This window comes from Somniosus microcephalus, chromosome 5 (assembly GCF_052327205.1).
Source record: "Somniosus microcephalus isolate GS21.2 chromosome 5, FLI_Smic_1.0, whole genome shotgun sequence".
Lineage (NCBI taxonomy): Eukaryota > Metazoa > Chordata > Chondrichthyes > Squaliformes > Somniosidae > Somniosus > Somniosus microcephalus.
The window spans coordinates 65,454,917-65,481,957 of record NC_140991.1 but is presented as its reverse complement, the minus strand read 5'-3'; the positions used below and the strand labels follow the sequence as shown (position 1 = coordinate 65,481,957).

Sequence of the window (27,041 nt, the reverse complement as noted above, 5' to 3'; positions counted from 1 at the left end):
AGAGCTGTTTCAGTGCTTTGGCAGGGACATAAACTTGATTTGAGAGAGTCAAACAAGGAGTGGGAAAGATGGGCATGGATTTGGCGGGGGTGGGGGCAACAGCACTTTCAAGGGCTTCGGATCGGAAAGCCAGGATGATTCTGGAGTCGTAGGTGGGTTTGGCAGAGAAGCATGAGGCCAATAGTGCCTGATATAGTCCAGTCAGATCTGGTGATGGATGGCTAAACCAGTTGTGCACCAGATGCACTCAAGTCTGCCATTTAGCTGCGTAAATTTCCTGACTTACCTCATTTTAATGGCAGTAGAGACCCATGTTTTTAAGAGTTTGCACTTTGCAGTCAGATTTACTGACACTCTCCCAAAAGGCACCAAATGGAGAATAGTGCCGAGTGGAAATGTAGACAGGGAAGAATGGTACTGGAAGGCTGGTATTGTGCTCCTTTCCCAAAATGGGAATATTGATACACCTTCATTTTTCAAAATGGCATTTATGTACGAATTCTGATGGTGAGTGCCGGACGTTATCTGTGGAAGGCTTCAAAGCCTATCATACTTTCTCTGTAGTGCTTATTTCTTGATGGTGTACTGTGAAGTCTCCTCTAAGGTTGAATTTAATAAATTATGTAAAAATGTCATGACTCAACATGAAAGAATCAAATTATTTCCTTTTATATTTTTGTAGTATGCACACAAACTTAAAACTTTTCTCTGTCCCACAGAGCACAATCCTTTCAGTGAACATGCCCAGATTTCTTTAAAAATACAAATACAAATGCAGTGCAAACAAATAAGCTTTCCCAGTATAGAAAATGATACAAGTAACAAACTAGTGAATGGACACATACACGTTGTTGAAAGAAATGAGCTAGAAACAAAGAGCAAGTCTACATTGTACTGTGCAGTTAAAAATGAGGGGCTTTTTGTGGGTTTAGGACCAAGTCTAACCCCGGCCCCTATCACATATATATATTTTCTTTCTTTCCACAATTATTGTTTGGCCTTTTTTTTTCTTCTTCCCTCCCACATGGCAGCTGTCCTTCACTCTGCCAGCGCAATTCACACCCCATCTAGAGCCATCCTTTGTTCCTTAACCTGTCCCATTACCACCTCCTCTCGCCTTGAATGTCTCTTAATCTTTCCTGCTTTCTATCCTATCACTGACCTTCGCTTTTGTTCTTTCATCCCCTCCCCCTTTTCCCAGCCCCTAAACCTGCTTTCCATTTCCTGCTTTTTTCCAGTTCTGACGAAAGGTCATCGACCTGAAATGTTAACTCTGTTTCTCTCTCCACGGATGCTACCCTGGCCTGCTGAGTTTTTCCAGCATTTTCTGTTGCTATTTCATATAATTTATTGAAGAAGGAGTTAGATATATTTCTTAAGGCTAAAGGGATCAAGGGATATGGGGAGAAGGCAGGGACAGGGTACTGAATTTGGATGATCAGCCATGATCTCGTTGAATGGCAGAGCAGGCTCGAGGTGCCGAATGGCCTACTCCTGCTCCTATTCTTCTATGTTTCTATGGTGGCGGAAGGAGTGACTGTTGTTGGGTCAGTGTGTTTAAGGTTGACTGGGCATGCGCTACTACACACGGATCATGGCGGTGACAAACGTGACCCGGAGGCAGTAGCTCCTGACGGACGGAGACGTGGGGCGACGTCACAGAGAGGAAGCCATTTTCACAACAGTCAGCGGTTGCTTGGTGGGACGGGAGTTGGTCGTCCCGGCGCGGACAGAGCGGAGCTCCCGACTTTACACTGGTGCTCGGTTCACAGCTTCAAGCCAGGCCTTGAAATGTTTTCCCTCTCCACCTTTCAGCCGCAGGTAAGGACTGGAGGAGCCGGCCGAAGGCGGGTGAGTGCGCGATGGCCTGACAGGCTCCGAAAGGCAGACATGTTGTGGATGTGGAGCCGGGGCCCCGGCGGAAAACCAAGGGAGTCGCTCGGACATCGTTGCAGCCAATGATCGAAGCCAAAGTGCTGTCTGTTTAGTTATAAATCGATGCAATGTCTTTTTATTGACATACCAGTATCTTGTCTCACCAAATGGCCCGGATCACGTCCATCTCTTCTCTTCCCCCCCTCCCCTTATCCACTTTGTGTGTACCTCGTTCGTAGCCCTATTTGTGTCTACATGGATCGTGGTGATCGTGAACTGGTGGTTAACTGGAAGTGAGAGAGATGTAAGAAGTCACACAACACCAGGTTATAGTCCAACAGCTTTATTTGAAATCACAAGCTTTCGGAGCGCTGCTCCTTCTTCAGGTGAAGTGGAGAAATGCATAAAGACACAGCTTATATAGTCAGAGAATCATGTCAGATGTGAGAGAGGACAGAGAAGCTTTTTCTATTAAAACAAGACGTCCATCGGGGAAATGCCATTGTCAGCCGTGTCAATAACTGCTCTTGCATCACAACAACAACTTGTATTTATATAGCTCCTTTTTAACTAGTAAAACGTCCCAAGGCACTTCACAGGAGTATTAAAAGACAAATAATTTGACACCGAACCACATAAGGAAAAATTAGGACCAGAGACCAAAAGCTTGGTCAAAGAGGTAGGCATTAAGGAGCTTCTTAAAGGAGGATGGAGAAGTTTAGGCAGGGAATTCCAGAGCTTAGGGCCTAGGTAACAGAAGGCACGGGCACCAATGGTTGAACGATTATAATCAGGGATGTTCAAGAGGGCAGAATTAGAGGAGCGCAGATATCTCGGGGAGGGGGGCGTTATGGGGCTGGAGGAGAAGACAGAGATAAGGTGGGGCGAGGCCATGGAGGGATTTGAAAACAAGGATGAGAATTTTAAAGTCGAAGCATTGCTGGGTACAGGGGTGATGGGTGACCGTGGCGAGTTAGGATACGGGCTTTAGTACAACTTTAGTTTCCATTTAATCTTGTTACTGGAATTTGTGTTTGTCTTAATCATGGTGTTCAGTAGAAATTTAGTTTTACTTAGCCTCTGTCTCAATGTTTAGTTTGTTAGAATTTTTTAAAAGTTTTTTTTGTTTTCCCTTTTTTTGTTCATGCCTGGTTAGGGATTTCTTCAAAATTTTGCTTAGGTAAGGAGACCAAAACTGTACATAGTACTCCAGGTGTGGTCTCACCAAAGCCCTATATAATTGCAGCACGACTTCCTTACTCTTATATTATATACTTCAACCCACTTGCAAAAAAGTCTAACATACTATTTGCCTTCCTAATTGCTTGCTGTACCTGCATGTTAACTTTGTGATTTGTGTACAAGGACACCCAAATCCCTCTGAATCCCAACAGGCCCTGTACAATTGTGGCAAGATTTCCTTACTCTTCTACTCCAACCCCCTTGCAATAAAGGCCAACATACCATTTGCCTTCCTTATTGCTTGCTGTATCTGCATGATAACTTTGTGTTTCTTGCACGAGGACACCCAAATTTCTCTCAGCACCAACATTTGAAAGTTTCTCACCATTTAAAAAAGATTCTGTTTTTCTATTCTTCCTACCAAAGTGAATAACATCATATTTCCCTACATTATACTCCATCTGCAACCTTACTGTCCACTCACTTAGTCTATCTATATTCCTCTGCAGTCTCTGTGTTCTCACAGCTTACTGTCCCACCTAGCTTTGTATCATCAGCAAACTTGGATACATTACACTCAGTCCCTTCATCAAGGTCATTAATATAGATTGTAAATCGCTGAGGCCCCAGCACTGATCATTGCGGCACCTCACTAGTTGCAGCCTGCCATCCTGAAAAAGATCCGTTTATCCCTTCTGTCTTAACCAATCCTCTATGCTTGCCACTATATTACCCCCAACCCTATGAGCCCTACTAACTTTGTGTAATAACCTTTCATGTGGCACCTTATCGAATGCCTTTTGGAAATCCAAATATACCACATCCACTGGTTCCACTTTATCTACCCTGCTAGTTACATCTTCAAAAAACTCTGAATAAATTTGTCAAGTACAATTTCCCTTTCATAAACCATGTTGACTCTGCCTAATCATGTAAATTGTAAATGGCTAAGGTCCAAGCACTGATCCTTGCAGCCCTCCACTAGTTACACCCTGTCATCCTGAAAAGACCCATTTATTCCTACTCTCTGTTTAATGTATTTTAACCTATCAATCCATATTTATCTATTACCCCCCAATCCCATGAGCCCTAATTTTATGTAACAACCTCTTGTGTGGCACCTTATACTTTCTGAAAATCCAAATATACTACATCCACTGGTTGCTCTTTATCTACCCTGCAAGTTACACCCTCAAAAAACTCTAATAAAACTTAAGTCCCACTCCAGAGACTTGAGCACAAAAATCTCGGCTGACACTCCAGTGCATTGCTGAGGGAGTGCTGCACTGTCAGAGGTGCCGTCTTTCGGATGAGACGTTAAACCGAGGCCCCGTCTGCGCTCTCGGGTGGACGTAAAAGATTCCATGGCACTATTTCGAAGAAGAGTAGGGGAGTTATCCCCGGTTTCCTGACTAACATTTATCCCTCAATCAACATAATGACCAAATAATCTGTTTGTTATCACATTGCTATTTGTGGGAGCTTGCTGTGTGCAAATTGGCTGCTGGAAGATCAAAATCAATGCATCCACTATCATGTGCAGCCACTTCTTTTAAAACCCTAGGATATAGGCCATCGGGTCCAGGGGATTTGTCAGCTTTTAGTCCCATTAATTTCTCCAGTACTTTTCCTGTACTAATATTTATTACTTTAAGCGATAAAGTGACGGTGCTCGCCGCTGACATCCAAGAAAGCTGCCCACAAAGATCTAGCGATCCCTGTGGTGTTGATTTTACCATTCCAGGAGTTAATTTGATTCTGCCGCCAAATCTAGGGAATCTCCAGCGTCCAGCAACAGTGCTGTCATCAAGCAGGCTAAGCAGCCAATCACATTGAAGAGTTCCCACAGACAGAAAGCCAGGAAGTAAAATGCACAAATTATAATTCACTTTTTATAAATTTTAGAGTGCGAAATAAAAATTGGGACATACACATGGGATTAAGGTAGAAGCTAAAATATCATAAGCAAACGTCTAACATTTTTTTCCATTATATTCAAAAACCATGGAATTTTAATATAATAGAAGAATTTGACATTCCAAAAATATAAAATTAATTTTTCAGGGCCAGAAAGGTTATTCAGCAGTAATTATGACTTAGTATGCCGTTTAAAAACCCTGTTACACCTCAGTGAACAAGGCTTAATTTTTTCAGGGGTTTTTAACGGTGATATTGCAGCGTAAAAGGGGAAGTTCATGTCAAATCACTTATTCTGTGCTGATTGCTGTCTGCGGGGTCTTCCAACAGCTCGTCCTGTGGAGGAGCAGGAAATCACTGACAGCAACTTCTGGATTTCCGCGTTTAACTGCGCATATGCAGACGCTGGAAGTTGCTGTCAGTTTTGCAGCGTAATGATGGCGAACGCTGACAGCTGCTTCATAATTACAACTGCAAAATCCAGGCCATTGATTTCAGAATTTTTTGTGAAACTAGATTAATTTGTTTGATTGTATTCTGCTCCTCCTAAATCTGGCTGTCAAATTTGAGAATTGTAAGCTCCAATTTTCTGCTGCATCCTTTCAATATGTCTGTTTTGAAGCTTCATTCGGGCAGTTTTTGATATGATCTTTTGTCATACGAACAATGTCGGGCAGGAAAAGACCCCTTGGTCCACTCATCCAGCCAGTCCCACACAACTGCTATGCTTTCTGCATCACCATATATACACTCGCCCCACCCTCCTTGAAAACAATGTGATCTCCTGGGAGAGGCGAAGAAACAGATTAAAAACCCACGCCAATTAGGAGAAAAAAATCTGGAAAATTCCTCTCCGACCCCTTTAGGTGATCGAAACTAGTCCAGAACACCACTCTGGCCACAACTAATGTTATACAGTGCGTAACGTTTGTGCAAGGTAATCTCCATCCCAGCCAGAAATGGGTCTAGCTCTCGCTTGACGAAATTCAGCGAATCATCGTTCACTGCATGAGCCGACAACTTGTTCCACTATTCTCTGGGAAAAGAACCACCTCCTAACATACAACCTAATTCTGGCTTACATAACTGGAGATTGTGGCCCCTGGTCCTCCCTAATCTATTTAGTTGAAACAAACTGTCTACAGAAACACAATCTATTTCCTTCACTATCTTATAAACCTCGATCAAATAACCCCATAATCTATGCTTCTCTAAAATGTAGAGCCCCAGCTCTTTGAGCCTATCTTAGTAACTAAGATGCTTCAAACTGGGAATTAAACTTGTGTGTCTCCTCTGCAGCCTTCCCAAAGCCTCAATATCACCCACCATGTGAGGAGACCAAAACTGGACACACTGGGGTCATAGAAACATAGAAGATAGGAGCAGGAGGCGGCCATTCGGCCCCTCGAGCCTGCTCCACCATTCAATGCGATCATGGCTGATCATCCAAATTCAGTACCCTGTCCCTGCTTTCTCCCCATACCCCTTGATCCCTTTAGCCTTAAGAAATATATCCAACTCCTTCTTGAATATATTTAATGAATTGGCCTCTACTGCCTTCTGTGGTAGAGAATTCCACAAGTTCACCACTCTCTGGGTGAAGAAATAATTCCTTATTTCTGTCCTAAATAGCTTACCCCTTATCCTTAGACTGTGACCCCCTGGTTCTGGACTCCCCGACCATTGGGAACATCCTTCCTGCATCTAGTCTGTCCAGTCCTGTCAGAATTTTATAAGTTTCAATGAGATCCCCTCTCATTCTTCTAAACTCCAGCGAGTATAAGCCCAATCGACCCAATCTCTCCTCATACGTCATTCCTGCCATCCCAGGTATCAGCCTGGTGAATCTTCGCTGAACTCCTTCCATGGCAAGAACATCCTTCCTCAGATAAGGCGACCAAAACTGGACACAATACTCAAGATGTGGTCTCACCAAGGCCCTGTACAACTGCAGCAAGACAGCCTTGTTCCTGTACTCAAACCCTCTCGCTGCGAAGGCCAACATACCATTTGCCTTTTTAACCGCCTGCTGCACCTGCATGCTTGCCTTCAGCGACTGGTGCACAAGGACACCCAGGTCTTGTTGCACTTCCCCTTCTCCCAATCTATTGCCATTCAGATAATAATCTGCCTTCCTGTTTTTGCCACCAAAGTGGATAACCTCACATTTATCCACATTATATTGCATCTGCCATGCTTCTGCCCAATCACCCAACCTGTCCAAATCATCCTGGAGTTTCGCGGCATCCTCCTCACAGCACACACGCCCACCCAGCTTTGTGTTAGCTGCAAATTTGGAGATATTACATCTAGTTCCCTTGTCTAGATCATTAATATATATTGTGAATAGCTGGGGTCCAAGGACCGATCCCTGCGGTACCCCACTAGTCACTGCCTGCCACTGGGAAAAAGACCCGTTTATTCCAACTCTTTGCTTTCTGTCTGCCAACCAGTTCTCTATCCAAGTCAATACCTTGCCCCCAATCCCATGTGCCTTAACTTTACACGCTAATCTCTTATGTGGGACCTTATCAAAAGCCTTCTGAAAGTCCAAATACACCACATCCACTGGTTCTCCCTTATCTATTTTACCAGTTACATCCTCAAAAAATTCCAGTAGATTAGTCAAGCACGATTTACCTTTCCATGTTGACTTTGTCCGATCCTGTCACTGTTTTCCAAGTGCTCTGCTATTGCACCTTTTATAATGGACTCTAGCATGTTCCCCACTACTGATGTCAGGCTTACCGGTCTGTAATTCCCCGTTTTCTCTCTACCACCTTTTTTGAATATTGGGGTAACATTAGCTACCCTCCAATCCATGGGTACTGTTCCAGATTCCATTAAATGTTGGAAGATGATCAGCAAAGCATCAACTATTTCTAGGGCCATTTCCTTAAGTACCCTAGGATGTAGATTATCAGGCCCTGGGGATTTATCGGCCTTCAATCCCATCAATTTCCCTAACACCATTTCCCTACAAATACTGATTTCTTTCAGTTCCTTCCTTTCATCAGACCCTATGTTCCCTGACATCTCCAGGAGGTTACTTGTGTCCTCCTTTGTGAAGACAGAACCAAAATATGTATTTAATTGGTCTGCCATTTCTTTGATCCCCATTATAAATTCCCCTGATTCTGACTGCAAGGGACCTACGCTTGACTTCACCAATCTTTTTCTCTTCACATATCTATAAAGCTTTTACAGTCAGTTTTTATGTTCCCTGCAAGCTTATTCTCATATTCGATTTTCATTGACCCGTGGAGTCGGGATTGGAGGCGTGCAGGGGGTTAAAGTCCCGAATTCGGGGGTCCTGACACCATCCCGCCCCCAATCCGCCTCCATGTAAGTTTCAAAGGAGGCGGGTACCCGCCCCGCACTGGGACCCGCCTACCTGAGGCGGGAAGGGATTAGTGCCAACAGGCAGTTTTTAGCCTAATCCCTATTTTAAAGCTTGAACTGTGGGATTCCCGACGGCTCCAAACCACGCCAAGTTAGAGGAGTCGGGCTGTCGGGTTGCAAGACTTGGAGGGGTCGAGATGTAGGTGTTCAAGTGAGTGATGGGTGCATGAGTGCAAAGGTAAGTGTGTTTGGTGTGTCTAAAGTGTGTAAAGAAGTTTAAATTACCTGCACTTACCTTTTCAGCCTTCCTTCCTCTAGGTTTCAGGAGTCCATCATCTAACCGGCACAGAAAGCAGAATGGCTGTGAACTGTCAAAAGTGACAGCCTGCAGCTTTCTGTGCCGGTGAGATTTCTAACTGAGTCTGTGTAGAAGGACTCCGGTTAGAAGTAAGACTGTCAGTGTTTGACAGCTTCAAATAGCTGTGAAACACTAATATTTCATCTGTCAAAACGTCTTGACAGATGAAATTTCAGTCTGTGACGTCACCTGTTGCCGGGTGACCCTTAATTGGCCTGCTGAGCCCGCTGGGCGGGCTCAACAAGGTCAATCAAGTTAAAATCGCGTGGATTGGCCGCATCTCGATGGAGGCGGGACTACAACCCTGAAAAGTTGTAGTCCCGCCTCCTTCCCGACTTCTGAATGAAAATCACCCCCACTGTCTTTTGTACAAGGACAAAAATAGTATGCTTGTAGTGAATTGTCCTATAAATACACTCTTGCACCCTATTTGTTCTAGCTATTGCTTCACGGTTTAACAAAGATTTAATCATGAGGTTCCAATTAAATATTGACTCTTATCACAACTGTAGCAATAAGCAACTTTAGTTGGTTCAAGTTACAGAAGTCCAGGTTCATCCTGAATTTGAAATCAAAGTGTACATGTGTTGGAACTTCTGTGACCTGAGTTTAACAATTGCCTTGAATAATGCAATCCTTATTTGAGGTCTTTTGAGTGGAAAATGCTTTTGCCCTGTTTGCCCAGGCTTCAGAGCCTTGTGACATCAGGCAGTAATCTGTTCAAATTACATCACTCTGTTTACAGGCAGCAGTGACAATTTCTCGCATGATTTCAGTCAATCACTTTTGACGTGTTTTTATGTCAGTTAGTTTTCTTGATTTTATTGTGATGAAGCGTAGTTCATTGAGGGTGATCTGGACTTGTGTTTTCTCTTAAACACTAAATGAAGGGGGCAGGGGGGTTGGTGGGGGTGACCCTTTTAAAATGTGTACTTGTGTATCTAATAAATGTAATTCCTTTTGGTAGCATTACATGTTGAAAGCTTAGAATGGAATACATAAAATAAGTATATGGCACTCAGTTTGATAACATTTTATGAAATGTAGGGATACTTAAATGCATCCCTGGTTCCATAAATTTATTCTCCTTTCGCCATAGGTCATTGGTTTCTTTAGTTCTCTCACTCTTTAAGCAAGAGTAGATAAATAAAAAGTGGGAGTAATTGCATGAAAATCTAAAGAATTGCGATGTTATAAACTGAGTTCCAAGTGTTGTATTGTCGTCTGAACCCTGACATGAATTTTTGACTAAATGCCACAAACCGTTTCAACTTTGAAAATATACAGAATACAAAAAAAGTCTGAGCCACCTCAGTGACTCAACAGGTAAAGATGCTTTGTAACTGAACCATGCAGACTAGAAGCTTTGAGGTTTAATACTCATTCTATTGAATTAGCTACAATTGATCTCGGCACTGCTGGACTTTTGTTGCTGGGAAATTTGTCAGGGTTCCCTCTTCTACTTGTTGTCCAGTGTTACTTGCTAGGAAATCATGTTTGCTATCACAGACCTTCTTCCCTTTTGTTCTTTTCTCCCCTCACTACTTTCCCTGCTCCTGTACTTACTTAAAATCTGTTACATCTCTAACTTTTTCCAGTTCTGACGAAAGGTCATCGACCTGAAACGTTAACTCTGCTTTTCGCTCCACAGACGCTGCCTGACCTGCTGAGTATTTCCAGCATCCGCAGTATTTTGCCGCTCCACCGTCATCCAGCTTGGTGGGACTGCACTCGCCTGGTTCCATTCTTATCTATCTAATCGTAGCCAGAGAATCACCTGCAATGGCTTCTCTTCCCGCTCCATCATCGTTACCTCTGGTGTCCCCCAAGGATCTATCTTTGGCCCCCTCCTATATCATCTCATCTACATGTCGCCCTTTGGCGACATCATCCGAAAACACAGTCCGTTTCCACATGTACGCTCTCACTACCTCTTCTCGCGATTCCTCCACGGTCTCTAAATTGTCAGATTGCTTGTCCGACATCCAGTTCTGAATGAGCAGAAATTTTCTCCAATTAAATATTGGGAAGACCGAAGCCATTGTCTTCGGTCCCCACCACAAACTCCGTTCCCTAGCCACTGATCCCATCCCTCTCCCTAACACATGTCTGAGGCTGAACCACACTGTTCTCAACCTTGGTGTCATATTTGACCCTGAAATGAACTTCCGACCACACATCTGCAGCATAACTAAGACCGCTTATATCCACCTCCGTAACATCGCCCTTGCCTCAGCTCATCCGCTGCTGAAACCCTCATCCATGCTTTTGTTACCTCTAGACTTGACTATTCCAACGCACTCATGGCTGGCCTCCCACATTCTACCCTACACAAACTTGAGGTCATCCAAAACTCAGCTGCCCATGTCCTAACTTGCACCAAGTCCCATTCACCCATCACCCCTGTGTGCTCACTGACCTACATTGGCTCCCCGTTGAGCAATGCCTCAATTTCACAATTCTCATCCTTGTTTTCAAATCCCTCCATGGCCTCGCCCCTCCCTATCTCTGTAATCTCCTTCAGCCCCACAACCCCCTGAGATATCTGTGCTCCTCTGATTCTGCCCGCTTGAGCATCCCCAATTTTAGTCGTTCAACCATTTGTGGCTGTACCTAAGCTCTGGAATTCCCTACCTAAACCTCTCCGCCTCTCTACCTCTCTTTCCTCTTTCAAGACGCTCCTTAAAACCTACCTCTTTGACCAAGCTTTTGGTCACCTGCCCTAATTTCTCCTTATGTGGCTCAATGTCAAATTTTTGGTCTTTTAATACTCCTGTGAAGCGCCTTGGGACGTTTTACTACGTTAAAGGCGCTATATAAATACAAGTTGTTTTGTATAATTGCTTGCTAGGAAGTCTGTGTGTGGACCTCATTTGAAGATTTTGCTATGATGTACTCTTGTCATGGTCAAGTAACCTTCCAACATTCACTGTCTAGGTTCAAACATGAAGAATGGCAAGGTACCACAAGGGCCTGTGCACTGTATCCAAAACTACTTTGCGAGAGGAATTGGGGAGAAACGAGGGAAAAAAATCGAAGTATTTTCTGTTGTCATGTGGAAGCTAAATTTTTGCTCGGGATACTTAATTCCATTGATGTAATGTCCTCTGCTAAAGATTACATTGTTATAATTGCTGCAAGATTACTGGGGTTTTATTTCCAGTTGTCTAATGGAAAATAACTATTTTGTATTACCAAAAGATTTCTGGTCTTCCAGGGAAATCCTTGGAAGCAGTAAAGTCTCTCTTTTTTTTTTGAAAAGGGAAGGAGGGATTAATAACTTGTGTGAAAAGGAGGGTGGTGATGTATTAAGGCTGACTGGAAAAGGGATTTATTTTCTCTTTGGAATTCAAACAAATTTGGTTGAACCGGAAATGTGGAAAAATATTGAAGTACCAGTAGCAGTGCACATGAATTTAAGATCAAGTGGGGTTCAGTGGGCAGTGAGGGGGGGGGGAATAATTGTACCAAGGTACATGGATATAATTCAGTCCCCATTTGAAAATCATACAATCTGCTGTAGTTGATACGGGGACAACTTGTGCCATTTTGGGGACTAGGAAAGTAAAGTTGGTTGGAGCATAGGAGTTTCTCAGCAGTGCAGGGTGGGAACCTGGGAGAAGTAAAACTAGGGCACTACAGTGCTGCCATTGGCAACAGAGTAATTACCGTGTGACAAGTTTACATCAGTTTCCATTTTGGACAGAGGAATTTACAATAGAAAAAGTTGACACAGGAAGTGTGTATGGAAGTAAGATTTTTAAATTTATTTACTAGTTGATTCTCCGTGGTGTTGCACATGGAGAGTCAAGATCAAGTGTAGTTTTCAGATGAAGCTGGTTTAGAGCCTAGGGGAGAATTGGATCAGGGTGTTATATGTTGTAATTATAAATCCTGTGTCCATATTTATAATGAAATCTCATGTAAACTCATCATTGTAATAACTTACTTCTGCCAATGGCTTGAGGGTGTAATTACAGCACAAGTTTGCAGAGGCAGTTTCATTATAAATGGTGGAGATAGGAATTTGTAAAAGAAAAAAATGGCAGGAAATGCGTGCAGTCATTGGATTTTTCATATTATAAATGATGTATTTTTTGTGGGAGGGAGTCATTGTTTTAGATTCTCTCCTTCATCTCTTGGTATTCCTACAGAGTCAGTGTGTGCACTGCATACCAAGCAAACAAAGTCTGTTTGTATAGGTGCCTCAGCAGCTCATTTTGGAGATGATGAGCATTTCAGACATCGAACTGATCGAAAAATGTTTATCCACAAGCACCACAGCCCTTAATCATCTTGCTGCAAGAACAGTTTGCTTAATCTTGTTCAGTGTGGTGTTTAAAATCACCTTGTATTCATGCTGTCACTTTGATCAAAAGGACACGATGTCTACCTGTGCCTATCTTCACAGAATCACTTGGTATGCTGCTCAGTGGTTTTGATTAGGCAGTAACATTTAAGTTTTCCCTTGAAAATTGACCAAGCTATGTGCAACTTATTTGCTATACATGAATAGCAGATTTTATAAAAACTGCACAATGCAGTTTTAATACATCCTGTTTACCGCCCCCTGGGTGGGAGTCATTAGTTGATCATTAGAAACTCTCAAGTACACATTTGATAGACAGCAGATACCAGGAACTCCTCCACTTTGATGGTTTGAATTCCTACATTACAACTTTGACTTCCTACATTACAAAAGTGACTCCATCAAAAGTACTTAATTGGCTGTAAAGCACTTTGGGACGTCCTGAAATTGTGAAAGGCGCTATATAAATGCAAGTCTTTTTTGATGTTGTAGATGTTCAAGTTTGGAAAAATTACCAGTCTGCTGTGAGGCTGACTCTAGCTGGTAGGCTTGTGTCTGAAGCAGATGTGCTGATACTTGAACATGTTTTCCCTCTGCATTCTGAAAATTTACGTTTCTAATGGCAAATACTATTTGTTTACAACAGTCTGAATTGATATCTGTAGAGTATATGGAGCAGTAATATGATCACATTATTGAAATCCGTACTAAATTATGTCTTGAAGTAAAACTAGTTGTTCATTCCTTAATCGGTAAACCTCAATCTTTACATTATCATGCATGATTTGCTGCTTTAATTTTTTTAACCTAACTTTGAGAAAAATGAAAGCTATTTAAAAGGCCAAATATAACCCAATCCTTATTGTATGAATTTTGTAGGTAACTGTCCCTCTAAGTCAGCTGATCAGCACCTTCCATTCGCTTAAAAGCTCGGCAAGCGCAGTCAGTTCTGCATCTATACAGTGTCTGCAACGAGAAGCACCCCAAGAACGTGATCAAGTTAATGAGGTAATCTCTCTCTCTTTCTCTCTCTCGCTTTAAACAGTTGGGAGGGTTCAGGTGAGGGGAAACTTAGAAAGTTAAAGAGAAAGGACAAGGTAATCATGCAGGGTAGCGATAGGGGTAATGATAACCAGAGTGTGACAGGAAGGGACAGAGCGTACAAGCATAATAGTGCGCCAGCAAATAGGGTCAGAATAGGGAAAAATGGTAAAAAGACAAAATTAAAGGCTCTTTATCTGAATGCACGCAGCATTAGGAACAAGATAGATGAATTGATGGCACAAATAGAAATAAATGGATATGATCCGATGGCCATTACAGAGATATGGTTGCAAGGTGACCAAGGTTGGGAACTGAATATTCAGGGGTATTTGACGTTTCGGAAGGATAGGCAGAAAGGAAAAGTAGGTGGGGTAGATCTGTTAATAAAGGATGAGATCAGTACAGTAGTGAGAAATTATCTTGGCTCGGAAGATCTTGATGTAGAATCAGTTTGGGTGGGGATAAGAAATAATAAGGGAAAGAAGTCACTGGTGGGAGTAGTCTATAGGCCCCCTAACAGTAGCTACACTGGGACAGAGTATAAATCAAGAAATAATGGGGGCTTGTAAGAAAAGTACTGCAATAATCGTGGGCGATTTTACTTTTCTTATAGATTGGACAAATCAAATCACATCAAAGGTAGCCTTGAGGACGAGTTCATAGTGTATTCAGGACAGTTTCTTAGAACAATATGTTGTGGAACCAACCAGGGAACAGGCTATTTTAGATCTGGTAATCTGTAATGAGACAGGATTAATTAATGATCTCATAGTAAAGGATTCTCTAGGGAAGAGTGATCATAACATGAGAGAATTTCACATTCAGTTTGAGGGTGAGAAACTTGGGTCTGAAACTAGTGTCTTACACTTGAATAAAGGCAATTACAAAGGTATGAAGACAGAGTTGACTAAAGTGGACTGGGAAAATAGATTGAAAGGTAAGATGGTAGATAAGCAGTGGCAGATTTTTAAGGAGATATTTGATAACTCTCAACAAAGATATATTCCAGTGAGAAACAAAGACTCTATGAGAAGGATGAACCATCCGTGGCTAACTAAGGAAGTTAAGGAGGGTGTCAAATTGAATGAAAAGGCATCCAATGTTGCGAAGATTAGTGGTAGGCCCGAAGATTGGAAAAGTTTTAGAAACTTGCAAAGGCTGATTACAAAAATAATAGTGAGAAAATAGATTGAGAGTAAACTAGCAAGAAATATAAAAATAGACAGAGCTTCTACAAGTATATAAAAGGGAACATAAGAACATAAGAAACAGGAGCAGGAGTAGGCCAATCGGCCCCTCGAGCCTGCTCCGCCATTCAATAAGATCATGGCTGATCCTAACTGCCAATCTACTATCACAGAACCATCTCCTGAATCTAACAGAATTAGACACATGAAATAGGAGCACGATCAGGCTACACGGCCCCTGGGCCCGCTCCGCTACCCACAGGGCCATGTCCGATCCGAACCTAGACTCATGTCCAAATTCCTGCCCGCTCCCCGTAACCCTTAATTCCCTTGACTTCTAGGAAACTGTCTATTTCTGTTTTAAATTTATGTAATGATGTAGCTTCTACAGCTTTTTGGGGCAGCATATTCCATGGACCTACCACCCTCTGATTGAAGTAGTTCCTCCTCATCTCGGTTTTGAAAGAGCAGCCCCTTATTCTAAGACTATGCCCCCTAGTTCTAGTTTCACCCATCATCGGGAACATCCTCCCCGCATCCACCCGATCCAACCCCTTCACAATCTTATATGTTTCAATAAGATCGCCTCTCATTCTTCTGAACTCCAATGAGTAGAGTCCCAATCTACTCAACCTCTCCTCATATGTCCATCCCCTCATCCCCGGGATTAACCGAGTGAACCTTCTTTGTACTGACTCGAGAGCAAGTATGTCTTTTCTTAAGTATGGACACCAAAACTGTATGCAGTATTCCAGGTGCGGTCTCACCAATACCTTGTACAACTGAAGCAGTACCTCCCTATTTTTATATTCTATCCCCCTAGCAATGAAAGCCAACATTCCATTGGCCGTCTTAATCACGTGCTGCACCTGCATACTAACCTTTTTGAGTTTCGTGCACCAGGACCCCCCAGATCCCTCTTGTACTTCAGTACTTTCCAGTTTCTTGCCATTAAGATAATAACTTGCTCTATGATTTTTCCTGCCAAAGTGCATAACCTCACACTTTCCAGTATTGTATTCCATCTGCCAAATCTCTGCCCACTTACTTAGCCTGTCTATGTCCCCTTGCAGGTTTTTTATGTCCTCCTCACTCACTACTTTCCCTCCCATCTTAGTATCATCTGCAAACTTTGATATGTTACACTCGGTCCCCTCCTCCAAATCGTTAATATAGATTGTAAAGAGTTGGGGACCCAGCACTGACCCCTGCGGAACACCACTAGTTACTGATTGCCAGTCTGAGAATGACCCATTTATCCCAACTCTCTGCCTTCTGTTAGATAGCCAATCCTCTATCCATGCCAGAATATTACCCCCAATCCTGTGATTTTTTATCTTAAGCAATAATCTTTTGTGTGGCACCTTGTCAAATGCCTTTTGGAAGTCTAAATACACTACGTCCACTGGTTCCCCTTTATCCACCCTATATGTTACTTCCTCAAAGAACTCCAGCAAATTTGTCAAACATGACTTCCCCTTCATAAAACCATGCTGACTTTGTCCTATTAAATTATGATTATCCAAATGTCCTGTTACTGTCTCCTTAATAACGGACTCCAAAATTTTACCTACCACAGATGTTAGGCTAACCGGTCTATAGTTTCCAGCCTTCTGTCTACTGCCCTTTTTAAATAAGGGTGTTACATTAGCAGTTTTCCAGTAGCTAATGTAAATGTTGGTCCCTTAGAGGATGAGACTGGGGAATTAATGAGGAAACAAGGAAATGGCAGAGACTTTGAACAAATATTTTATATTTGTCTTCATAGTAGAAGACATTAAAGGCATCCCAATAATAGTGGAAAATCAAGGGGCAAAAGGGAGGGAGGAACTTAAGTTCTCCCTCCCTTAAGTTCCTCCCTCCCATCACTAGAGGAAAAATTACTAGGCCAACTAATGGGACTAAAGGCTGACAAGTCCCCTGGACCTGATGGCCTGCATCCTCGGGTCTTAAAAGAAGTGGCTGCAGAGATAGTGGATGCATTGGTTGTAATCTTCCAAAATTCTCTAGACCCTGGAAAGATCCCAGCGGATTGGAAAACCGCAAATGTAAAGCTCCTATTCAAGAAAGGAGGGAGACAGAAAGCAGGAAACTATAGGCCAGTTAGCCTAACATCTGTCATTGGGGAAAATGCTGGAATACATTATTAAGGACATAGTAGCAGGTCGTTTTGAAAATCATAATACAATCAAGCAGAGTCAACATGGTTTTATGAAAGGGAAATCATTTTTGACTTTTTTTTGGAGTTCTTTGAGGATGTAACGAGCAGGGTGGATAAAGGGGAACCAGTTGAAGTAGTGTATTTAGATTTCCAAAAGGCGTTCGATAAGGTGCCACATAAAAGGTTACTGCACAAGATAAGAGCTCATGATGTTGGGGGTAATATATTAGCATGGATAGAGGATCGGTTAACTAACAGAAAACAGAGAGTCGGGATAAATGGGTAATTTTCAGGTTGGCAAACTGTAACTAGTGGGGTGCCACAGGGATCAGTACTGGGGCCTCAACTATTTACAATCTATATTAATGACTTGGATGAAGGGATCGAGTGTACTGTAGCCAGATTGGCTGACGATAAATAGATAGATTGGCAAGCAAGCTGTGAGGAGGATACAAAGAGTCTGCAAAGGGATGTAGATAGGTTAAGTGAGTGGGCAAAAATTTGGCAGATGGCGTATAATGTGGGAAAATGTGAGGTTATCCACTTTGGTAGGAAGAATAGAAAAGCAAAATATTATTTAAATGGAGAGACTACAGAATGCTGTGGTGCAGAGGGATCTGGGTGTCCTTGTACATGAAACACAAAAAGTTAGCATGCAGGTACAGCAAGTAATTAGGAAGGCAAATGGAATTTTGACCTTTATTGCTAGGGGGATGGAGTATAAAAGTAGGGAAGTCTTGCTGCAACTGTACAGGACATTGGTGAGACCACACCTGGAGTACTGTGTACAGTTTTGGTCACCTTATTTAAGGAGGGATCTATTTGCATTGGAGGGTGTTCAGTGAAGGTTCACTAGGTTGATTCCTGAGATGAAAAGGTTGTCTTATGAGGAAAGGTTGAGCAGGTTGGGCCTATACTCATTGGAGTTTAGAAGAATGAGAGGTGATCTTATTGAAACATATAAGATTCTGAGGAGGCTTGACAGTGTAGATGCTGAGAGGAAGTTTCCCCTCGTGGGGAAAACTAGAACTGGGGGGCATAGTTTCAGAATAAGGAGTCGCCCATTTAAGACCGAGATGAGGAATTTCTTTTGAGGGTCGTGAATCTTTGGAATTCTCTACCCTAGAGAGCTGTGGAGGCTGAGTCATTGAATATATTTAAGGCTGAGTAGACAGATATTTGAGCTACAGTGGAGTCAAGGGTTATGGGGAACAGGCAGAAAAGTAGAGTTGAGGCCAAGATCAGATCAGCCATGATTTTATTGACTGGCGTAGCAGGCTCGAGGGGCCGAATGGCCTACTCCTGCTCCTATTTCTTATGCTCTCGCTCTCTTTTTCTCTCTCTCGATTCCTGCTGCTGATTACTTTCCAGGAGCTCAGCTCGAAAGTGTATATATATGAATGTTGGACAAGAACAGGATTGGGCTTTTCTGTGGAGCCCTCCAATAGCTTGCTAATGATCATTGTCTGTCTAATTTCATATGTGAAGTTTGGGCCTCGTGTGGGAAGAACTCTAAATGTCAACAGGTTTTACAGTTGATTGTAACAAAAAAGAGTTTTGTTACAATCATAAGAAATAGGAGCAGGAGTAGGCCATTCGGCCCCTCGAGCCTCGTAAAGATGAGTAATAGCAAGTCCTAAATGGTTTTTGTTGCCCTTTAAATAGCCAGTCTGTTACATTGTTTTGGTTCTTTGCAAATAGGTGTCAAAGGTTTCCCAGAACTGTACAATGCATCAAGGAACAACAACTGATAAAGTGCTGTAGCCCCCCCCCCCCCCCCATTTCATATGTTTAATGAGAAATAAACTGCTTTACTACCTTGCCATTCACACTGACATTGAAGAATGTCATAACCTTAGCGAAGACTTAAGAATAGAAGGTATTTTTTGTGGGGTGTTAAGGTGAGAAACAACCTAAAGAGAGAACTTCAAAATATTGAACAGGGTACAAATAAACCATGGTATCTTAGTGGCTTTCTGATGTCTTGTAGCCTGTATTTCATAAAGTAGAGGTAAATGGCCTTTGGTGTATTTGTACCCTGTTGCACTTTATTCTTTTTTCCTCTTCTCCCCCTCAAAAATAAAAACTTCGCTATTTCCTGTTTTTTTGCTGATGCTTTTCTGTAACCCATTTGCTAGGATGTGCATGAGAGTATCTTCAGTGACTTGACTTCACCACATTCCTCTATATTCTCACTTCTCTTTCCAAGTGGAGAGTTCTTAAGATGTGCTTGGTACTTTCCAGCTAAACTCAGGAACTTGGGTTGGATGCAAATATCTAAATAGTTTACCTAGTATTTACAGCACAGAAACAACCCATTTGGCTCAACGGGTCCATGCTGGTATTATGCTCCACTTGAGCCTCCTCCCATGTCAACATGTTGTTTTATTCCTTTCTCCCTCATGTGCTTATCTAGCCTCCCCTTAAATGCATCTATCCTAGTTGCCTCAACTACTCCTTGTGGTAGCGAGTTCCACATTCTAACCACTCCCTGGTTAAAGAAGTTTCTCCTGAATTCCCTATTGGATTTATTAGTGACTTTTATATTTATGGCCCCTAGTTCTGGTCTCCACTGCAAATGGAAACATCTTCTCCACGTCTACCTATCAAACCCTTTCATAATCTAAAAGAACCCCACCCTGTTCAGTCTTTCCTGATTGGTATAACCTCGGTTCTGGTATTCCAGTAAATTTTTTTGTACCTTCTCCAGTGCCTCTATATCCTGTTCATGGTACTTCCAACTGTGGTCTAACCAAGGTTCTATACAAGTTTAACGTAACTTCTGCTTTTCAATTTTTTCTCCTTTAGAAATGAATCCCAGTGCCTTTTGCTTTTTTAACCGTATTAACCTGTGTTGCTACTTTGTGATTTTGTGTATTTGTATCCCTCAGATCCCTCTATTCCTTTACCCCATTGAGACACTTACTTTCCAAGGTGTATGTGGCCTCCTTTTTCTATTTACAGGAAACTGTGTTATCTGGAGGCGAACCGTCCGGCAAGCTCGAGCCACCGGCAAAAATCAGGAGCCGTTTTTTATTCTTTTCGTTTCTTTTCTTTGCTTTTTTTTTTGAACAGCCAAGCTCTGCAAGGTCTGTAGCTAAGCAACAGCTTCAGCTAGAGACGCTTGCCGACTGTTTAGAGGCTGTTGCTAAGCAACAGGGTTTGTTGATTCATACGGAGGTTTCAACATTAGCTCTGGAGTGTCCGGCAGTTTTGAGGGAACGGCAGCAGCTCGGTCCCGTCGGTGCCGGATAGCACAAAGTTTCCTGTAGTACATCAGTAAGATGTAACCTTAAAGTTGCTATTTACAGTAAACCTTTAACCCAGTCCCACAAATGTATTCTCTTTTCACCCCTCCCCATTGGTTTCTTGGGTCTGGGCTCAGCTCTTCTGCAATCAAATCTCAACATAGTTAAAGCTGAAGTTATAGAATTGTTAAAGCTGAAGTTATAGAATTATTTTTGTTTGTTACTAAGTCAATCTGTGTAACATTTGAAATGATGTATGGTTTTGGAAATTGATCAATCCTAAGCAGGAATGGGTTAAAACAGAACATTTTGCGGCAGTTTTAACAGTGACGTTGGTCTAACAAAATGTGCACATTTATTAAGCAATATAAAATACATCAGTTAAACAAAGGTACTACTTTTCCATTATTTTGAATTTTTTTTTCAGCCTGCGCTTAACTTAAGGGAATTTGGACTGTCTGATTTGAAAACCAGCCAGCTAGATGAATTGGTAGGCAGATTACTCCCATGTTTGTCTCCAGGTGACGCAAACCCTGACGAGCTGTCGCAATGGCAAATGTCCCATGTTTCATCACAGTCCTTCTTTGAAAATAAACATGGTAAGTAACCCTTCTTTCGGCTCAGCAAGGAATGCATTCTGGTTAATGGAGCAACTTTCCACTTGTCACTGTCAAAATTCACTTTACCCAATTAAATGCAGGACACCTCACTGTAGAGCCACCTTTCATCTTCTCACACCAGTAGTCTTGAGGCCTAGACTTGAGGGCAGGGCACTCTTTTGCTGTTCACTGGAAAGTGAGTGGAGATTGACCTACTTGGAGATCCTGCAGCTAGGTTTGATCGTCCATGTGCAACTACTGGGAGGTTAAAAAAATCAGACGTTCTGTTGTAGTGGACCCCTGCTGGAGAGTGTGTAGGTTGACATTGAGTGTGGGATTGGGCTTAGTTAAAGAAAGTTAAGCAAGTGGTGTTCATTGATGGAGGCAGGCAATGTATTTCATACAATGTGCATGTAACTGGTGGTGGGAAACATTCAGAAGTCAGCAATGGCTTTGTAGTGTCAAAGTCTTGCTGATTCTTAGTATTGTGGTTAGTTTAAACATGCTGTTTCCATTCTGTATACAATTGCAAATCATAACTACATTTAATAAAATACAGTGGACCTTTGATTAGCCCTCATAATGGAGGGGGTCATCCTAATGGAAAATATAAATGAGATACTAGAATCTCTTCCCAATTACTGTAAACTGCTGAATCTTTACTCCGAGAAGGTGAGAATGTGCAATTTGCTACCACTGAGTGGTTGCGGTGAATTGCATAAATGCATTTAAGATGAAGCTAAATAAATGCATGAGGGAGAAAAGAATAGGATATGTTAATAGGCTGATGAAGTAAGGGGGGGAGGAGGCTCGTGTATGGAGTAACACCGGCATAGCCCTGTTGGACCGAATGGCCTGTTCCTGTGGTGTAAAATTCAATGTCCTGTTCTATCTCTCCCTACTTTCTCCAGCAGCACTTTCCTCCATTACTCGTGGTAAGGTCAGCTGGCCTTGCAGCAGATGGACAAAAAGCTATCCCTGCTGTCAACCATTACTGCCCCATTCAGCACTAAAACTAGCAATCCCATTCTAGGGCTAATCTCAGCAGAGCTGATAACTATCATCAGTGCAAGGCATGCTTGTTTCAATGCAATCATCGCAAGCGCAGAAGTGCATTTAGATAGGGTGGCTCTGTATTGCTAGTTGGCAAGTCCGCTAAGATCAGCTGCTGATTTATACAAGACTCCAGCGATCCATACTGGTTATAGCGGTAACTTTAGTAGGTGGCATCCTAAGTGTTTGTAGGCAGCTTTTGCAGGTAAATGGAAGAACTGGCAATTGAAGGCAGGACTGCTGAGAGCCAGAAAATCAATTGATCAGCTACTACAGGGCCAGCTGATCTTGCCAGCAAAAGTAGTGCACGCTTGACGCAAAAACAGACATCTTTGATTCCTGCTGCTAATTAACTGAAAATTGAGCATGGATAATTAAGGCTCCCGTGCACTTTAAATGTTTTTTGTGTTTAGCGTATTGTGCTGTGAACATAGTTTCTCACTTGTAAAAGACCTAGTCCCCCAATTCTTAAAAGTAAATTGTTTTATTGTAAAGTGGGAAAAAAACTATATACTGGTGATCTAAATTGAAAACAAATTGCTGGAAATATGCAACAGTTCAGCTAGCATCCGAAAGAAAGCTAGCTTAAAATTTTGAATGGGACCTTTGTTCAAGATTGGTATTGGGGGAGGTGGAGGAGATCACCCTTTTTATAGGACTAACCAGAACACAATAGATAATAAAAGGTAAACGCTATGAATTAGCATGGCGGTTCATCCGTTGAGAACTTGCATTGGGAATTTTGTGGCAGCGGTCTGTGGGCTCGACAGGTTTTCTATCCATTAAGACTAATGGGCAGAAAATCCTAAGACTAAGTTTTGGTCGCCTTATCTGAGGAAGGATGTTCTTGCCATGGACGGCGTTCAGTGAAGATTCACCAGGCTGATCTCTGGGATGGCAGGAATGACGTATGAGGAGAGATTGGGTCGATTGGGCTTGTACTCGCTGGAGTTTAGAAGAATGAGAGGGGATCTCATTGAAACTTATAAAATTCTGACAGGACTGGACAGACTAGATGCAGGAAGGATGTTCCTGATGGTCGGGGAGTCCAGAACCAGGGGTCACAGTCTAAGGATAAGAGGTAGGCCATTTAGGACAGAAATGAAGAGGAATTTCTTCACCCAGAGAGTGGTGAACCTGTGGAATTCTCTACCACAGAAGGCAGTAGAGGCCAATTCATTAAATATATTCAAGAAGGAGTTGGATATATTTCTTAAGGCTAAAGGGATCAAGGGGTATGGGGAGAAAGCAGGGACCGGGTACTGAATTTGGATGATCAGCCATGATCGCATTGAATGGCGGAGCAGGCTCGAGGGGCCGAATGGCCTACTCCTCCTATCTTCTATGTTTAATGGACAGCAAATCTTGCCGGGCCCACCAGCCTGAATTTCTGTTGTGTGTTCCTAATGGGCAAAACTCACCAGAGACGCAACTTTGTAAAATTACTGCTCAAATTCAATATGCTAACTACTTTCACAAAGACGCAGCCACTGGGGTTTATAGATTGTCAGTAGATTTTGAAAAGCAGGAAAAGAGTGCAAGGATAAAAGGAAACACTAACAGCAAATGCTGGAAACAAAGACAGAAAATGGCAGAAAGAGAGGTTTACAAGAGCTTGTATACTGTACAAAAGTCATCTCGAGCGTGTGAAAAGGCACCAGAAAGAGTTTTTTGTTATTCAACAACTGTCATTCAGCGAATTTGTTTTTTTAATTGAAACATCTGTTAGAAAAAAAAGTTGTGTATGAATTCCATCAAAGCACCACTTTTGATCAATATTTTTGAACCTGCAATTTAAATCTACACAATTTTGTATTCTCAATATTGTGTGTTAATAGCCTCACATTTTCATGCTGCTCATTGAGCATTACAATAACTTTTATTTTTATAGTGCCATTTATTGTAGGTATACATACCAAAGCACTTTGTAAAAGCATCATCAAAAAAAGGCTGCAGAGCTGAAAAAGGAAGTGCTAGGAGGGATGGGTGGGTTATTAATGAGGGCCTTAAATGAGGAGAGAGGTAGAGGGATCTAGGGAGAGAACTAGATTGTTGGGCCTAGGCGGCTGTAGACACGGTCTCCAATAGTGGGCCGAAGATGGGAAGGCATGCACAAAAGGCCAGTCAGAGGAACATGGGGTTTGGGGATGGGGTTGTAGGGCTAATGTGGGTATTTGCAGATTTTTAAAAAAGTAAACGGAGATGCTGCAGTAGCTATTAATCTCTGTCTGCATTGTGACAAGAAATGGTTTATATGGAGCACTTGCTGCTACTGGACATTACAACTTAAGTGTAGAAGTGGAAGAATATTATTATTGGACAAATCTTTTATTTTTGAAGTGTGTTTCCCCCAAAAATTGGAGTTGGTAAAACTATCTGTGCTCTTGACTTCTAACAACAAGGTCACTAAATATTTGGTTTTAATCTGAATGTGTTGTTAGCTCTTCACTATATGTATGCTTAAATTATCAATTCTGTTTCTAGGATTTTCAAGCAATGTCTTCAACATGCTACGTGCATCTCCGCTTTCTCAACAGCATCCCAGGCCACTACAGACTCTCTGTTCCAATCTTCATCTGTGGCCAAGTATGTATTCTAGATATTAACTGTTTATACTTGCATTAAAATGATCAGTTGTGTGAAACAGTATTAAGGAATGTTGATTTATTTTTAAGTCCGAGAGCAAAGACGTGGCTTTAAAACTCTGAAGTCGAGAGCAAGGAGACTGGTAGCATCTGAGCATGCAGTTGAATCAGAAAATATGGCTCCTTCATTTATGAAGGTAAGCAGAGATGTTAGTCTTTCTATTGAAGCATAACCACCTCTCGGAAATAGCTACGCTACAGTTGACTTTTCGTTACCTTTTTATTTGTAGGGGCTTCTGTTGAGAGACCGAGGCCGGGAGGTTGAGAATTTGGACAGCTTGATCAAAACAAAAAATATTCCCGAGGCACATCAAGATGCATTTAAAACTGGTTTTGCAGAGGGCTTCCTAAAAGCACAAGCTCTTACACAAAGGACAAACGGTAAGTCAGTACAAAGCATTTATGAAGACAGTTTTGATCATACATCCATGAAGTTTTTTATTACTTGTAATTGTTTCTCCCTTTCTGCTTTCTCTGATATTATCTAATCCTTGGTAGGGTCTTGTGGTTGTGGAGACGAGGGCCCTGTTGACTGTAGCAAAGTAGAATCCTTAGCTGAGGAAAACGAAAGACATTTCAGAAGCTCTGCTGAAATAGTCATCAGAGCAAATTTAACAGAAACTGGGAGAACAGGATGAAGTCTTTAGAGTCCGGGTGGAAAAGGTTTGATGGGGATTGGTTTGCAGATCATCCTGCTGAGAGATGGAGGTGTAGAGCAACTGCATGTTCCTGGTGAAAAGTTGTCGATTGGGTGCAGAGAATCTATTCATTGGTGGCAAAGGGCATCAGAGGATTTACAGATGTAGGTGAGTAGAGGCTGGACAAGGGGAGAAAAACAGCAATACATTAATTTGTACATGTGTTTAATTTACTTGCTGGTAACCATTTGAATCTTGTGTACTGAATATTTCTGTAGCTTTCCAAATGTACTTCTATACTTGAAAGAAAATCTGTCTTTACCATTAAAAATGTCTTGAGAATGTTGCGTGATTGTAGAGCGCAAATGTGCAGGAGTGCAAGAGTCCCCAGAGTGTTGCTGATTGGTCCAATCTAACCATGTGATCATCTGACCACAGCACCGCAATCCCAACATTGCGTTTATTTATATAGCACCTTTAACGTAGTAAAACATCCCAAAGTGCTTCACAGGAGTATTATCAAACAAAATTTGACACCGAACCACATAAGGAGATATTAGGACAGATGACCAAAAGCTTGGTCAAAGAGAGAGGTTTTAAGGAGCATCTTAAAGAGGGAGTGAAGGGTAGATGTGCAGAGCTGTTTAGGGAGGGAATTCCAGAGCTTTGGGCCTAGGTAGCTGAAGCTGCCAATAGTGGTAAACAAGCTGCCTGCTAGTGGCAGTTGCACAGTTAATTAGGTGGCTAGCTAGAACTGGCTACCTGGTAATTACTGTCAGCAGGGGCTGACTCAGTGCTTTGGAATTTCTGCTGGTATAAAAACAAGAGGCTTTTGCTAACGCACGGAGGTAAGTAGCGTGGAGTACTGCTTCTACAGAGTACTAAACTCAGAAATTTGGTGAGTGAGGGAATTCAGTGAGGTTGGTGATAAGAGGTGCTGCTTGATACATTAAAAAAAAAAGATAAACAGCTAGGGTTAAATTAGGACTGTGGGCTAAATTACAGTAAAGACCTAAAACATATACCTTGTTTAATTTATTAAATTTAGTTATTACCTAGATTAAAAACTATTAATAGACAATTGAGAATTTCAAAATTTGAAAACCTAATTTGTTAAATAAAATACAATAGAGATAGCAGGGCAAGTGATGTGTTGCAGCTGTAGCATGTGGGAGCTGGTGGATCCCAGTGTGATCCACAGCAACCACATATGTAGTAAGTGTCTGCAGCTCTAGGAACTTTGGCTCAAAGTTGATGAGCTGGAGTCCGAGCTTTGGATGCTGCGATACATCAGGGAGGAAGGTATCTAGACACTTTGTACCAGGAGGCAGTCACACCCCTTAGGTTAAATACTTCAGATTTAGTCTGTGGTCAGGGACAGGAGGATGTGACTACAAGTGAGGCAGGTATGGGGATCCAGAAAGATAGCATTGGAGGAGCCTCAGCCCTTGCACTTGTCCAATAGGTATGAGGTTCTTGCAGC

At 42.1% G+C, this 27,041-nt stretch overlaps 1 protein-coding gene across 3 annotated transcripts in view; it reads left to right on the top strand.

The window, feature by feature from the left end:
* LOC147117082 (ATP-dependent zinc metalloprotease YME1L1-like) overlaps nucleotides 1–27,041 on the top strand; it is a 77,099-nt gene that overhangs the window by 28,680 nt on the left and 21,378 nt on the right. The window contains exons 1-6 of one of the 3 annotated variants that reach the window (XM_085987707.1): nucleotides 1,538–1,821; nucleotides 13,863–13,991; nucleotides 21,051–21,222; nucleotides 24,760–24,861; nucleotides 24,951–25,057; nucleotides 25,151–25,301. In XM_085987707.1, coding sequence (XP_085843833.1) covers nucleotides 1,792–1,821; nucleotides 13,863–13,991; nucleotides 21,051–21,222; nucleotides 24,760–24,861; nucleotides 24,951–25,057; nucleotides 25,151–25,301 — 691 coding nt within the window. In that variant the 5' untranslated portion in view covers nucleotides 1,538–1,791. Of the gene's footprint in view, nucleotides 1–1,537; nucleotides 1,822–13,862; nucleotides 13,992–21,050; nucleotides 21,223–24,759; nucleotides 24,862–24,950; nucleotides 25,058–25,150; nucleotides 25,302–27,041 lie in introns of those variants that run through there. The other 2 variants (XM_085987706.1, XM_085987708.1) reach the window with 2 other exon arrangements.